The following is a 12,761-nucleotide window of genomic DNA, read 5'->3' as shown; positions in this document are numbered from 1 at the left end:
TGGTCAGCAACCAGTCAGTTCTCACAGCGGCCCCGCTGCAGGGCCAGGCCGGGCGGGCCTGGAGAGACAACCAGCCAGCGGCCAGGGCTGCTGCGTTAGACCCGGGCACCGCTCCCTGGACACAGTGGGTCCGGAGGTCAGTTTAGTAGGTCACCAGCCAGCATAAGGAACAGAAAATGGAGAGTGTGTGCATGTGTACCTGCTACATGCATATGTATATACATAAGTGCTGGCTGCTGTGAATGTATTTGGAGCGAATGAGCCGCCAGCCTTGTAGTTAGAGGCTTATGTGTATGTTTCCTGCAGAATTCCTCTTGGATACCCAGGCCACCTGTCTACCCAGGCCTCCCAGATGACTGAGGCCTGTTATCGCAGACAGTCTTTCCTGGCGGGGTCCCTGCTGCGGGGAAGGGGAACACGGTCCAGCTGCAGTTCAGGGATCACTGAAGGTTCTCACTCTGCTATCAAACGTGGGTCTGGCATGAATCGGCTTCTGCAAACATTCTTCATCCTCCCACCCAATTCTGAGACTCTCCCTTCTGCACCACTTGCTTTGCTGGGTACTCGTCCCCTTTTGCTCGGAGGCTTCAGAACCCTGGAGACTCGTGGAGTCCATTTGCAGGGGGTGCGAGTGCTGCTGTGTTACAGCCCGGCTGTGCATGGCGGACAGCGCCCGGGCTCCAGTGTCCCTCAGCAGAACACGTTGAAAAGCAGATTTGCAAGCTGATTTTTATTAGTATTTACGTGTGTACTCCTGTGTATGCACATCTGTATATCACGGCTTCATTGGGACTTCATGGGAAGAAAAGGGGCCTACACCCCCACCCCTTTAAATCTCTATTGTTGATTACATATGTCCCTCTTTTTCTTCCATTGACCTCTTCTAGCCTGCCCCCAGTTCCACCCCAGGTACACCCCCTTCGTTAATCATCCCTCACTCGTGTGCCAGGCACTATGCTAATAGTTCTCAGAGGTTCCAGAACCTTCAGCATGGCTGTGTGTGCCGGGGGCACTCTGGGCCAGGCGCTAGATGGTGGGAGACGGGCCAGCTGCTGTCTGCCCTGAAGGCTCAGTGAGGGATGGATGGGCACATCCTTGGGAAGCCAGGCTCCGAGTGCCCTGGGAGGCAGCGCCACCCCGGCCTCTCCCTTCTGCACCGTCCTCTCTGCTCCTCTGCCCCTTGTGCCCCACGCCTGCATCCCTGCCTGCCTCTTGGCCCTCCTCATCCTTGCCCTACTTCTGTCCAGCCTGCCTGTGTGGATGGTGTCAGCTCAGACCTTGGCCACTGCAGACTTTTGGAGATCTCGAGCATGAGTGAGAGTGACCTGCTGGGTTTGAGTTGTAGCTGAGAAAGTCCTGAGGGCCCAGAGCTTCGGCGGAGCTGCATCCTGGCCTCGGCCCTCCCCACTGGTGACCCGGTGGGACAGAAGCGGAATAAGTCGGGAATGTGTCCAGTGGGATTCGGCCCGTTTGGACGGAGTGTGTGTGCACAGGGCGTTCTTGAGACTGACTGGAGAGACTGGGGCTTGAGAGCCGCCGCACCTCGTGCTCCAGGCTGGTGGAGGTGTGCGCGGTGGCCGTCTTTAATCGCCCGGGGAAGTGAGAAACGGAGCCACCTCACCCATTAACTTACTGGAAAACAAAGAAGAGCAGATGTGCGGAGCGGACAGCTGTCCTCCGAGGCTGCTGCTCAGTTCTGTTTGAGGCTCCCCTCACTGGCCTTCACCTTCCCCTGGCCAACGGGGCGAGGACCTTGACAGTGTGTTTTAGTTTCCCAGCGACCTAGGAAGGCTGTCCCCTCAGTGCCCACTGTCACATATTCTGGGAGAAATGGAGACAAAAGCCACTCTGCTGCCAGATTCCCGGGAAGCCCCGATTCCATGTGGCGACAAGTGGCTAAGGAGATTTTAAAGGCGGTAAGAACAGGCTAAGTGGTAAAAATGAGAGCTTTCTTTGTTTCTCAGGGAAATGGGGAGAGAAGGCAGCTCCTGCCGGAGCAGGCCGAGTCCACTAGGCCTGTGATGTCTGAGCGTCCCGCCGCGGAGACACGGAGGGCCTGCTGTGGCCTCTCTCCGGGAGAGGGCGGCTGGGCGCCCGCAGCCCTCGGCCAGAGGACTAGTCTCCTGGTAACATGACAGTACGCCGTTTCTAATGCTGACTCCACACGGATGTAAAGGAGCTCTTTCTGTGTGTGCACCTGGAGCTTCTTTCACCTGGGGGAGGGGGGGGAGCAGACAGAGGGCCATCCCGCCCCGCCTGCTCGTCGGGGGTCTGATTAATGCTGAGTTATTTCTCTATGTGCATACAGGACGGAGGGTGAGCACAGGAAGGAACGACGAGAGGCTAAAACCTCCAGTCTTGCTGAAACTGGTTTGGCTCAGTGGGTAGAGCGTCGGCCTGCGGACTGAAAGGTCCCAGGTTTGATTCCGGTCAAGGGCATGTACCTTTGCACGTACCTTGGTTGTGGGCACATCCCCAGTGGGGAGCGTGCAAGAGGCAGCTGGTCGATGTTTCTCTCCCATCGACGTTTCTTTTTTTTTTTTTTTTTTTTTTAATATATTTTATTGATTTTTTACAGAGAGGAAGAGAGAGGGATAGAGAGTTAGAAACATCGATGAGAGAGAATCATCCATCAGCTGCCTCTTGCACACCCCCTACTGGGGATGTGCCCGCAACCAAGGTACATGCCCTTGCCCGGAATCAAACCTGGGACCTTTCAGTCCGCAGGCTGAGGTTCTATCTACTGAGCCAAACCTGTTTTGGCTCTCATCGACGTTTCTAACTCTCCCTCTCAATTCCTCTCTGTGTAAAATCAATAAAATGTACATATTTTTAAAACCTCCATTCTCAAAATCTGGGCTAAAAAGTGAATTTACCCCCATGTTTTAGAATGAGAAAAAGCAGCTGTCAAGGGTACGGTGTGAGCAGGGCACTCGAATCTGAGTTGGCACATTGTGACGCTGACAGAGCCTCTGGTCCTGTGCACGGCCCACTCACCGTGCGTGAGAGGGAGGCTTTCCGAGGCCCAGAGCGCGGGCAGCAGCTTCCTGGTCTCTGTCCCTCCCCCGCGGTGGCCCGGGAGCGGCCGGTTCCCAGACAGACCGCTGGTGCTTGGCAGGATGGCCCTGAGTTGGGATAAGACGAGGCCGGTGTGGAGTGTGGGGGAGGGGTCTGGTGGTTCTGACGGCTTCCTCCGATGGATGTGGTCTGAGGAGCCGACCTCCGCTCACGTGTTCTTTCCGCTCAGAGCAGTTCTGGGCTGTCCTTCCCCTTTTATGGTCTGTTGATTTCTGTCGCTTGCACAGAAAAGAACCTTCTATCGAAGATGGAGAGATTGCGGAGGCTGTCTCTGAGCAGCTTCTCTTTCTTGTGATGTCCAAGGCTGTTAGCTCCTTCCGGTGCACCTCTGGGATTCCCTCCTGGATGTAAACGCTCACGGGCATCCCGTCCTTACAAGTTCAAAGGACCTGGCTGCCCACAGGCAAAGGGCAGTGCCACCAGGGTCCCCGAATTAACACTGTCAGGGAGCACAGTTAGCCCTGGGGAAGGATTCTTTCCAGAAGATGTTTCTTTCCTTCATTCCTAACTGTTGGCGTGTAAATCTACTTACAGGAGATGGAAGGAGAGAGCTGGCCAGGTGGTGGGTAATGATAAAATGTCTTATATTTTACCTTTGTCACACAAGGGCTCCTTTAAAGGCCAGTGAAACCGGGTGGAAGGCGGCTTTCTGCGTGCACACAGCCCCTTCCAGGTGTGGCCAGTGTGAATCACACTGTGGACCAACATGGCCGGTGCTGACTGAGCATAACCTGGGATGCATAGGATTGGCCTGAAACTGGACTCTGAAAACCGGGTGCAGTGGGGTCTGCAAGTGAAGGACGTGCCTCAGGGCATGGGAAATGCCAGGGCTCTGCCGCTGTCCTGTCCGCAGAGGCTGCAGGCTGGGTCCCTCTTCCACGTCTCCCCCCCCCCCCCCCCCCCCCAGATCCCAAACCAAACTCCCAGGAGGCCACTCTGCCTCTTGTCAGGAATGTGGGGAAAGACTCTTCTCTTCCCGGTAACCTCAGCAGCTTTGAAACGCATTGGTTATCACAGGGAGTTAAGTGGTTTCAAAGCAAACCTTCGTGGCCAGCCTGCCGCCGGCCGGGGATGTGCCTTTTGTTTTTTAGCTACATTTTTCGTTTATCTGTTTCCTTGCAAAATGGTTAAAAACACCACAACATCACTGGAACATGCACTTTCCTCCCCTGGAGCGGACTCGGTGCTGCTCTGAGGACCAGGTGAAATGAAACGGAAGTGGAAGTTAAGCTGAAGGTGCCAACAACATTCACACACTCCGAGAGTACAGCACCCCCGTTACCTGGTCTCACAGTCGACTGCAGTCTGAAAATGTTAAAAGGAAAATTACAGAAATAAATAGTTCATGAGATTGAAGTTGCATGCCATTCTTAGTGTGATGAAATCTTGAGCCCTCGCTCTTTTCCTCCCTCCCCCGCAGGACGTGACTCATTCCTGTGTCCGGTCTCTGCAGGCCGGACAGGAGCATTCCCCGCACACGGGTCACGGGCGGCCTCTGCCGTCAGGCCGCTGTCAGGCACCGCCCAGGGCCGTGTCCCGCCAGAGCTCAGCGCCGCCCGGCAGTGCCGTCTCCCAGGGAGGGCCGTGTGGAGTGTCCTCAGTGTAGAACAGTGGACGCCCTCAGTAAGGAAAGGAAGAAATCATACCTGAGGCTGCTGAGATCTGTGGTCGGAACCAGTCCTCTATTTTTGAAATTGCGAAGAAGGAAAAAGAAATTGGGGCTAGTTTTGCTTTTGTACTTCAGACTGCAGGAGTTACAGCCACAGTGTGCCGAGCGATTAGCTGAGATGGAAAGGCGCTGACTTGGGCACAGGTGTGTGTGTAGGAAAAGGCATAGCATGTGCATCGCCGGGTCCCGGCACATCCCCAGGATCAGCGGGGATCGGACACAGGAGGCTCCGCGTCTTAAACGCCCGCGGCAAGAACCTGCCAGTGTGTAGCTTACCGGGCTCTCTCTCGTTCCAGGTCCGCCATCGGTGGTGTGAGCTCATTGTGAAGCACAAGTACACGAGCGCGTACAAAACCGTGGAGGAGTTCCTGCAGGAGGACCAGGTAGGTCATTCCTTGCAGTTCGGGTTCTGCCGTGCTGCTGCCTGGCTGTCCGGGACCCAAGGATAACAAATACTCAAACATTTTCCAAAAGTCTGAGGGTTGGCAGGAGCTCAGTGTCTCTTAAAGGCACCGAGCCCTGGTGCTCGGAGGCACCGTTGGTTTCACCTGGGGTGGCCATGCCACTACCAAGCAAGGCCTATGCTGACTTCGTGGCATCGCAGACCTCGGGTCTAGGCGGCTTGGTAATGCTGGTCCTGACAGCCCGGCTGCGGGAGCGGTCTGTGTCTGTCTGCACCTGTGACGCCAGACCGGCCTGTGCCGAGTGTCTTTCCTGCCACCAGAGGAGCCCGCAGGACGCGTGCGCGGGTGACCGTGTTTGGGGATGTCCTCCGGGCCACCTCTGTGCCCATCCACACTTGTCCTGGCGTGGCTGTCCGTGCGGGACATGTGCCAAGGAGTCTGTGTGGCTGGAAGTCAGCCCGCGGCTCGGCCTGTGGGCTTGACCAGTGTGTGCCTATGAACGAGCTTTCTGCCCAGCTGGGGGCTGGTGGCATGGAGCGTGTTCCCGTGGGCGGAGCGCGGGGGCGGGCAGACAAAGGGGCTTTTGAGAGGGCCGGCGCAGGGGGGCTGCCGGCACCGAAGGGCTTGTCACTCCCACAGAGAAAAATGCTCGACTTTGTACCGGGAGAAATGCCACATTTGCACAGGGGAGCAGGAGGTGTTTGGAAACGGTGGAGTATAAGGGGGACAACATGCAAGAGAAGATTAGGTCCGTTTGAAAACCAGAGTTAACTACAATGTACTAGAATCATGAACCTTTCTAAATACAGACTGCCGTAGCTCAGCCTTCACGGGAAGAATCTGTGAGCCTTTGGCGCTGGCGCTGGCGCTGAGGTCCCTGTTCATTTGCCCGGCAGAGACCGCGGCACAGCTAGGCGTGCAGAGGAGGCAGCGCCGAGGGCTCTCGGGTCTTCAGAGCACAATTGGCTTTTTTAAAACGAGGGAAATTGCAGACGGAGGTCTTTGCAGCATTGTGTCTGGACCAGCAGAGCCGGCCTTGGCCACAGGGAGGGACCGCGGTCGGGGCTGGAGCAGCAGGCATTGCCCGGGCGCGTGTGGCGGTGCTGCGATGGCTGCGTGTGGCGCGGTGGGCTGTGCGGCCCAGAGTGCCGGGGGCACCTGTCCTGGGAAGGAGCCGGTGTCTCGGGACACGCACACAGCACCTCGGTGCTGCCGCCAGCTGCGCCGAGACCCCTCTCCTCCAGAGCGTTCCTGCGCGGCCATCGCTAGAGAAGCGCTCATGGTCACCACTTGGTCAGCAGTTAAGTCCCCACGGTCCTGTTGGTGGAGCTGAGAGCTGGGAATTCCGGAGAGTTTCAGTGGAAGCCGGAAAGAAGGGGTTGGAGACTACGGTTCCTCAAGTACAACTATTCAACTGTCTGAGCTTTTCTGGCGTCTTTTGTAATTTCTGGACCAGCAAGTTTGTGTGAAACAAACTCAGACTGGACACAGATGTCTTTGTCTCCTCCTCTGCGGCTCTGCCCCTGCAGGCGATGGGCGTCTACCTCTACGGGGAGCTGATGGTGAGCGAGGACGCCAGGCAGCAGCAGCTCGCCCGCCGCTGCTTCCAGCTGACCAAGGAGCAGATGGACAGGTGCTCAGCCCAGGTGGTGGCCGAGATGTTGTTTTAAAGAGGTAACTCTCCCCTTCCTCTCCCCGTTGTTCGTTTCTAACCAGATTTCTCCTGGGAGCCCGATGGACCAAACAGTGAGCCTAGAGCGCCCCCAGCATCAGTCCTCCGCCCCGCACGGGGCCTGCAGCAGCGCGCTGGGAAGGGGTCGCCGGGAGCAGAGCTGTGCGCCCCGTAGGACAGCTCTCCTGGGCACGGTTCTGGCCACTTGGCTGTAGTGACAGAAGTTGGGGGAGCACATTTTGGAGATGGTTAGGGGTGGCCTGGGAAGCCCAGCACGAGAGAAGGGTGGGCAGGAGTGCGTGGCCAGCGGCCCGCTCCTGGCTGTGGGAGAGCTTGGTGCTGCTCAGGTTGGCCCTGCTGACCGGGAGCCGGGAGGAGGCCCTCCCACCAGAGCCTGCCTCCGGCCTCGGAGCTGGGCTGCAGGTGCTCGCTGAGCGGGGCTGACTCGCAGGGAGTCCTGAACTCTGAACTGCTTTTCCTATTAAGATTTACATCCTAGCATCAGGCTTCCCGTGGAGGGTTCTGCATCGAACAGTAATTGAGCAACGGCCGGTAACGTCTTCAAGTAGAACTGTGGGTTATAAGTGTGTTGTTTCTCTCCATCAACCATCATTCCTAGGTCTCAGTTTTTCTTCCAGGTGTTACTTGCTGTACATAGGGCATGTCTAATTTTGTATCCTTTTAAAAACATGACAATAGATGTCAATCATTTTTCATGTTCTATAGCTTCTCTCTATATAATTTTAGTGGGTATTTAATATTTTATGTTGGTCTTCCTAACCCATTGTTGGACGTTTAGTTTGCTCCGTCTTGGAAAACCACTTTTGCCCAGTATGTTTACGAGCCTTACTGGAAAGCAGTGGAATGGGAGGAGGAACGGCTTTCTGAAACGCAGCCCCAGGGAGGCGCGGCGCTGTGTGTCCTGGGGAAGGAGATGGAGGGTTGTGGGGAGTGAGGCGTTGTGTGTGCTGGGGAAGGAGATGGAGGGTTGTGGGGAGTGAGGCGTTGTGTGTGCTGGGGAAGGAGATGGAGGATTGTGGGGAGTGAGGCGCTGTGCGCAGATGTCCCAACAGCGTTCCCAGGCGGCTTCCGGCCCTGGTCACGGGCGGGCCAGTTAACAAAACAGAGCAGTTGCAGTTACCTTATTGCCAGCCTCCAACAGCGACCAGTGTAAATCATTTCTCTTCCATGTTCAGTTGCACGGGGAGTTTGTGTCTTGAAGTGTGTGAAACGGCCCTGGGCAGACTCCCGTGCCCGCCCGTCTCAGCGTGGGAACCACAGTGGGCACGCAGCTCTCACGGCTCTTGGTGCCGTTTTTGCCCCAAGCAGGCAAAGGAGTGGGCCTGGCAAGGAGTCTGTTTTCTCCCCTCCCCTCTGCACTGGCCCTTCCTGCCCTCCCCTTCCGGATGAACGGGGTCAGTGCGTCCCCTCTGCCCGCCCCGCAGTTAGGACCAGGGACTTGCTCCTGCCAGCAGCTGGGGGCCTCGCAGACCTCCCTGAGCCCGGGGTCACAGGAGGGACGGCCGCCTCCACCAAACCTGCCTCGGTTACGTTCCAAAACTGCACTGGCGTTTGTACGGGCATCTCCGAGTCCTTTGGTTTAAAAAAAAAAAACTCCTCTAGGACGGCACGGAAATGAAAGACGAAAATAGAACCGTGCGGCAGTGAGGCCGCCCGGAGGGGATGTCTCTCGGGACCAAGGACCTGGGTGTGCGGTGTGGGCTCGGCACGCCGGCACGGCGGCTCCAGAGTGCTCTGGCTGCTTGGGTTCCTGGCATGCTGATTTGTGACTTAAGATTAAAATCACATTGCCAGGGATTACCACGCAACCACGACCTTGGCTGCTCTCCAGAGCCAGAGTCGCTCGCTCTCCGCAGGAGAACGATGCACTTGGTAGCTCTTCCCCGGAAACAGAAGAACCAGCAGCCACGAAGACGCTCCCGCCTTTCCAGCGTGCCCAGCTGGAGACCTCTCTGCCGAGGTGCAGAGCTTAGCTGATTGGTGAACAGTGACTGGTTTCCGCTTTGTTCACAGTGGCTAAGTTCTGCACCTGAAGAGAAGGTGAGATGGGACAGTAAGTTGGAGCCGCTGGGGCAGAGGCTGCTGCTGAGCGGGCAGCTCGGGTGCGAGCCCGATTCTGGAGGAGAGGCCTGCTCAGCCCAACGATGCACTTTCTCTTGTCGCCAAAGCGAGGAATGAACCAGCAGGCTACAGAACGAGGACTCTGACTCGATAGCTCTCTGAAAGGTCACATGTATTCTCTCTGTAGAAGTTGTTTATATAAAACACTGAAACCAAATGCATCACAGTAGCCGAGAAAAACTGTCGTGGTTTATTGCATGTGCGTGGGGCTGGGTGCGCGGGGAGACCCTGTGCTTCTCGGGAGCACCGTGACTCTCTCTTGTGTTTGCAGCCCAGGCCTCTGTCTCCTGCAGCCCCGGACGTCGGCAGCTCGGCTGAGGCACTGCTGCTGCGGCTGTGGATTGGACCCGCCCTCCGGTGCCTACTGAGCTGATATCAGTTCTCATTTACACACTGGCTCAGTTCAGCAGGAACAGGAGTCGAGCCCTCGAGCAAAAAGCCTTCCTGCTCCTAAGTGCCCAGAGGCTGCGACTCCACTCGGCGAAGACCGGCCGCAGCGCTGGCCGCAGACCGTGCCGCGGGCGCCATCTGTATGTGTCCCGTGGTGTGCATGTGGGCAGGGCCGTGCACCCCGAGGGCCAGTGCGGGGTGAGAGGCCCGCCTCCGTCGAGGTGCGGCGGCTGGAAGCAGTTGGCGTGTGTGTGGCTCTGACACGGGCTCTGGTATCAGCATTGGCTTCCACAGCTGTGTGAGCTGCAGACCATTCTCGGGGCTGTGAGAGGGGGCAGGTCCCCGCCTGCCCTGCCCTCCGCCATCTCCAGAGCGGGAGGCACCCGAAGGCCCAGGAATTCTCTGAGCGGGCAGTGATTTTATTGCTGTTTCTTTGCAGGAAAGATCACAGTGAGATGCTTTCTCATAAGCTTCTACAATAGTAGCCCTGGTGGGACCAGGATGGCATTGAACCCGGACATGAGAGGAAGGTGACAGGGCTCTGGGCCATGAACAACATCGGCGTCCACGTCTGGAGCTCTTTCCGCGGCTGCTCGCAGCAGGGCACACGTGAAAGGCCCGTCCTCAGGGTCACCTCGTCCCCATCCCGAATGTGCTGCTCGACACACTGAACCCGCCAGGGTCAGAGCAGAAGGCAGTTCTCATGAGCCGCCGAAGAACCTGAGGCCGCGGAAGACCTGCAGACCCTGCGGGTCCCCTCCTCTGCGCTGGCGCTGCATGGGCTGCTCTGGCTCGTTTCAGAAAGATGCTGCGGAATTATTTTGGTTGATAGTTCCGTTATTTACATACTTGCCAAGATTTTAGTGCCTTTTGGTAAAAGTATGGGATAAGAATCTAAGATGTATTTAATAATAAAATGTAATGGATTAATGATTTTGGATTCGTTTGTTCCTGAATTTAATTAATACTGTGTTTAAAAAGCAGCCTGACATCAGCTGTCTGACAGGCAGTGCGTAGAGGCCCCGCCCTCGCAGAGTCCCTCTTTCCCACCCATGTTGCAAGTTGTAAATAAAAAGGGTGAAACCAGCCTTCCCACACAGTGCACACACAGGGCAGCTTAGAGCTAGAGAAGCCTCAGCCTTGCTGTCACGTGATGGCGAGGGGCTGGGCGGGGCCAGCAGGCATGGTGCTGTCACGTGATGGTGAGGGGCTGGGCGGGGCCAGCATGAAGGCTCTGGTGCCGCCTTCACCTGACTGGCCAATGGGGTGGCGGCAGTCTCTGCAGTTCCCGGGCCTCAGGGCTGCCCAGCTGTGACTCCTGGAAGGGTCCACTCTGCGCAGCTGTGTATACTCGACGCATGCTTGTGCTGCTGATCATATTGGTAGAAGAATCCAGACGTGATTTTTAAATTTTAATAAAATACAAAGAGGCTGCTTTCTGTGAAGATGCCTTTTCCCTCCCTCTGGATGGTGTGAGGTGGAGCCGGACGGGGCGGGCACAGACACACCCACCCAGCGCCCACGGCAGACAACTGGCACCTCCACGTGGGCCGTGGGCACCGCTGGCCCGGTGGTTTGGTGCGGCCCGTGTTGTAGAACGTTAAAGCCACACACTCCCGCCTTTAGAAACCACGGGGGCCGAGCCAAACTGCCACGTGGGATTTTGCACTACGGTGGCTGGTCCCCTCCGTGGCCGCTGGCTCTGAGCACCGGCCAGGCCAGCAGGCTGCAGTCGGTCCCGGAAGAGCCACCAGAACCCAGGCGCTGATTGTGGTCGAACCCGAGTCTGCTGACCAGGCACCGTGTGCCAGGTGTCCGCAGGGGCGGAGGAGTGGCCGCACCGTTACCACCGCCCGGAGGCTGCGGAGGGTCCGCTTTCCGAGCTGGCCCGCTCCTGGGAGGCTGTGGCCGGGCCTGCCGTGGCCTCGGGAGTCCACAGTCAATAAGGAGACAGAGAAGTAAGACTGGAACTCTCCGTTTTAAAGTTTTTCATCTTTTTTAAAGCTCCACCTTGGTAACTGGCGGGCCACTTGGGACTGGTAGGATCTGAGTTGGAAACTGGCCGAGCCTGCCCCGTGCGCCCAGGTCGGGGAGTGCGGGCGAAGGGAAGCTGCCCTCCCAGACAGACAGGCGTCATTCAGTGCCTCCGAGGGGGCCTCCGGCCGCTCAGCCGCCCAGACGGGGCGGGCGGGCCAAGGACCCTGCTCCCCGGGCCTGGAACGCGAACCTCCATCCTCACGCCGGTCCCCACGGGGAGGCCGCGGAGACCTGCCGAGCGGGAGTCTGGCTCGCTTTCTTAGCACCGTTCCCGGGGCTCCCGCCCCAAGACCACGTCTGCGGCCTCTGCCCCCGAGCGGCCCGCGGGCTGAGCGCAGGGAGCACCGCAGGGGAGACAGCGAGGCGGTGCCTCCACCGAGCGGAGGGTCCCCACCAGCCCCACACACCGGCCCCTCTCCAGCGAAAACAAAGCCAGCCCGGCCTGTCGCTGCGGCCTCCTGTCTGTGAACTGGACCTGAAGGGGCTTCAGCAGCGGCCATGGCAGGGAGCGGGCCTTGCACGGCCGCCGTGCCAGGGCGGGCGGGATCGCGGGGAGCCCCGGGCCCGGACACGCCCCGCAGATTGGGGGGGGGGGGGGGGCGGGGGGGGCGCGGGCTTGGTAACGGTAACGGGGTGGGAGAGGAGGCCCCGTCCTGCGCGCAGTGAGTGGGCAATGGCCGAGCAGCTGCCCTGTGGGAAGAAGCTGCCTCTCAGAGCGCCCAGCGGGCTCCGCACACCCGCAACCCGGGGTTTATAGCACTTTAATTGGAATTTCAAATCAGAACATTGAAATAACAGGCTCCGTCCAGAACGGGGTCAGAGATGGCACACCAGCAGGCAGAACTCGGTGCCCACGTGCAGGAGCCGGAAGCGGGAGCTGCATCCCTGCGGAAGCCGCCCCCGGGGCCCCGCCCCGCCGGCCGCAGACCTCGGCTGCCCCTGCAGGTGGGGGCGCTCCCCCCAAAAGCTGCAGACCCTGGACGGGCGGCCGCCGAGGACGTTGCACGACCTCTCCCTGAGCTGAGCGCGCAGGAGGGTGGAGAGGCTGTGACCGACCAGACCCCGTGTCTTCCCATCTCCCGGGCCAGCGCCTCCGCCGCGGGGAGGGGAGCCTGAGGGCAGGTGCCCAGCACTGGGCGAGGCACATCCCCTCCTCCTCCGGGGGCGACACTGGCCGACCCAGCAGGGCTCCGGTGTCCCGGGCCTCTCTGGGGGGCAGGGCCTGCACACCAGTTCCTGAGAGGCCAGGAAGGGGCGCTGCCTCTGGGTGGGACGGTTGGAGCACCCCCTCCCGGGGCAACTTGAGCCGAATCACTAACAAGAGCAGAGGCGGCAGCCTCCGCAGGGCCCAGCCGTCCACACACCCGGC

General features: G+C 58.7%; 1 protein-coding gene across 8 annotated transcripts in view; it reads left to right on the top strand.

Moving 5' to 3' along the window:
- The window catches only part of AOPEP (aminopeptidase O (putative)), a 321,147-nt gene extending 310,859 nt beyond the window's left edge, over positions 1-10,288 (top strand). For 6 of the 8 annotated variants that reach the window (XM_084898956.1, XM_084898955.1, XM_084898951.1 and 3 more), the window contains 3 exons: positions 5,044-5,130; positions 6,681-6,825; positions 9,795-10,288. In XM_084898956.1, the coding sequence (XP_084755082.1) occupies positions 5,044-5,130; positions 6,681-6,821 (228 nt within the window). In that variant the 3' untranslated portion in view covers positions 6,822-6,825; positions 9,795-10,288. Of the gene's footprint in view, positions 1-5,043; positions 5,131-6,680; positions 6,826-9,236 lie in introns of all 8 variants that reach the window. The other 2 variants (XR_014796325.1, XM_084898953.1) reach the window with 2 other exon arrangements.
- Positions 10,289-12,761: the final 2,473 nt, after the last annotated feature.

This window comes from Pipistrellus hanaki, assembly GCF_964339955.1.
Source record: "Pipistrellus hanaki genome assembly, chromosome: 11".
NCBI lineage: Eukaryota > Metazoa > Chordata > Mammalia > Chiroptera > Vespertilionidae > Pipistrellus > Pipistrellus hanaki.
The sequence above is the reverse complement of the archived record's forward strand: the minus strand, read 5'-3'. Positions and strand labels throughout refer to the sequence as shown.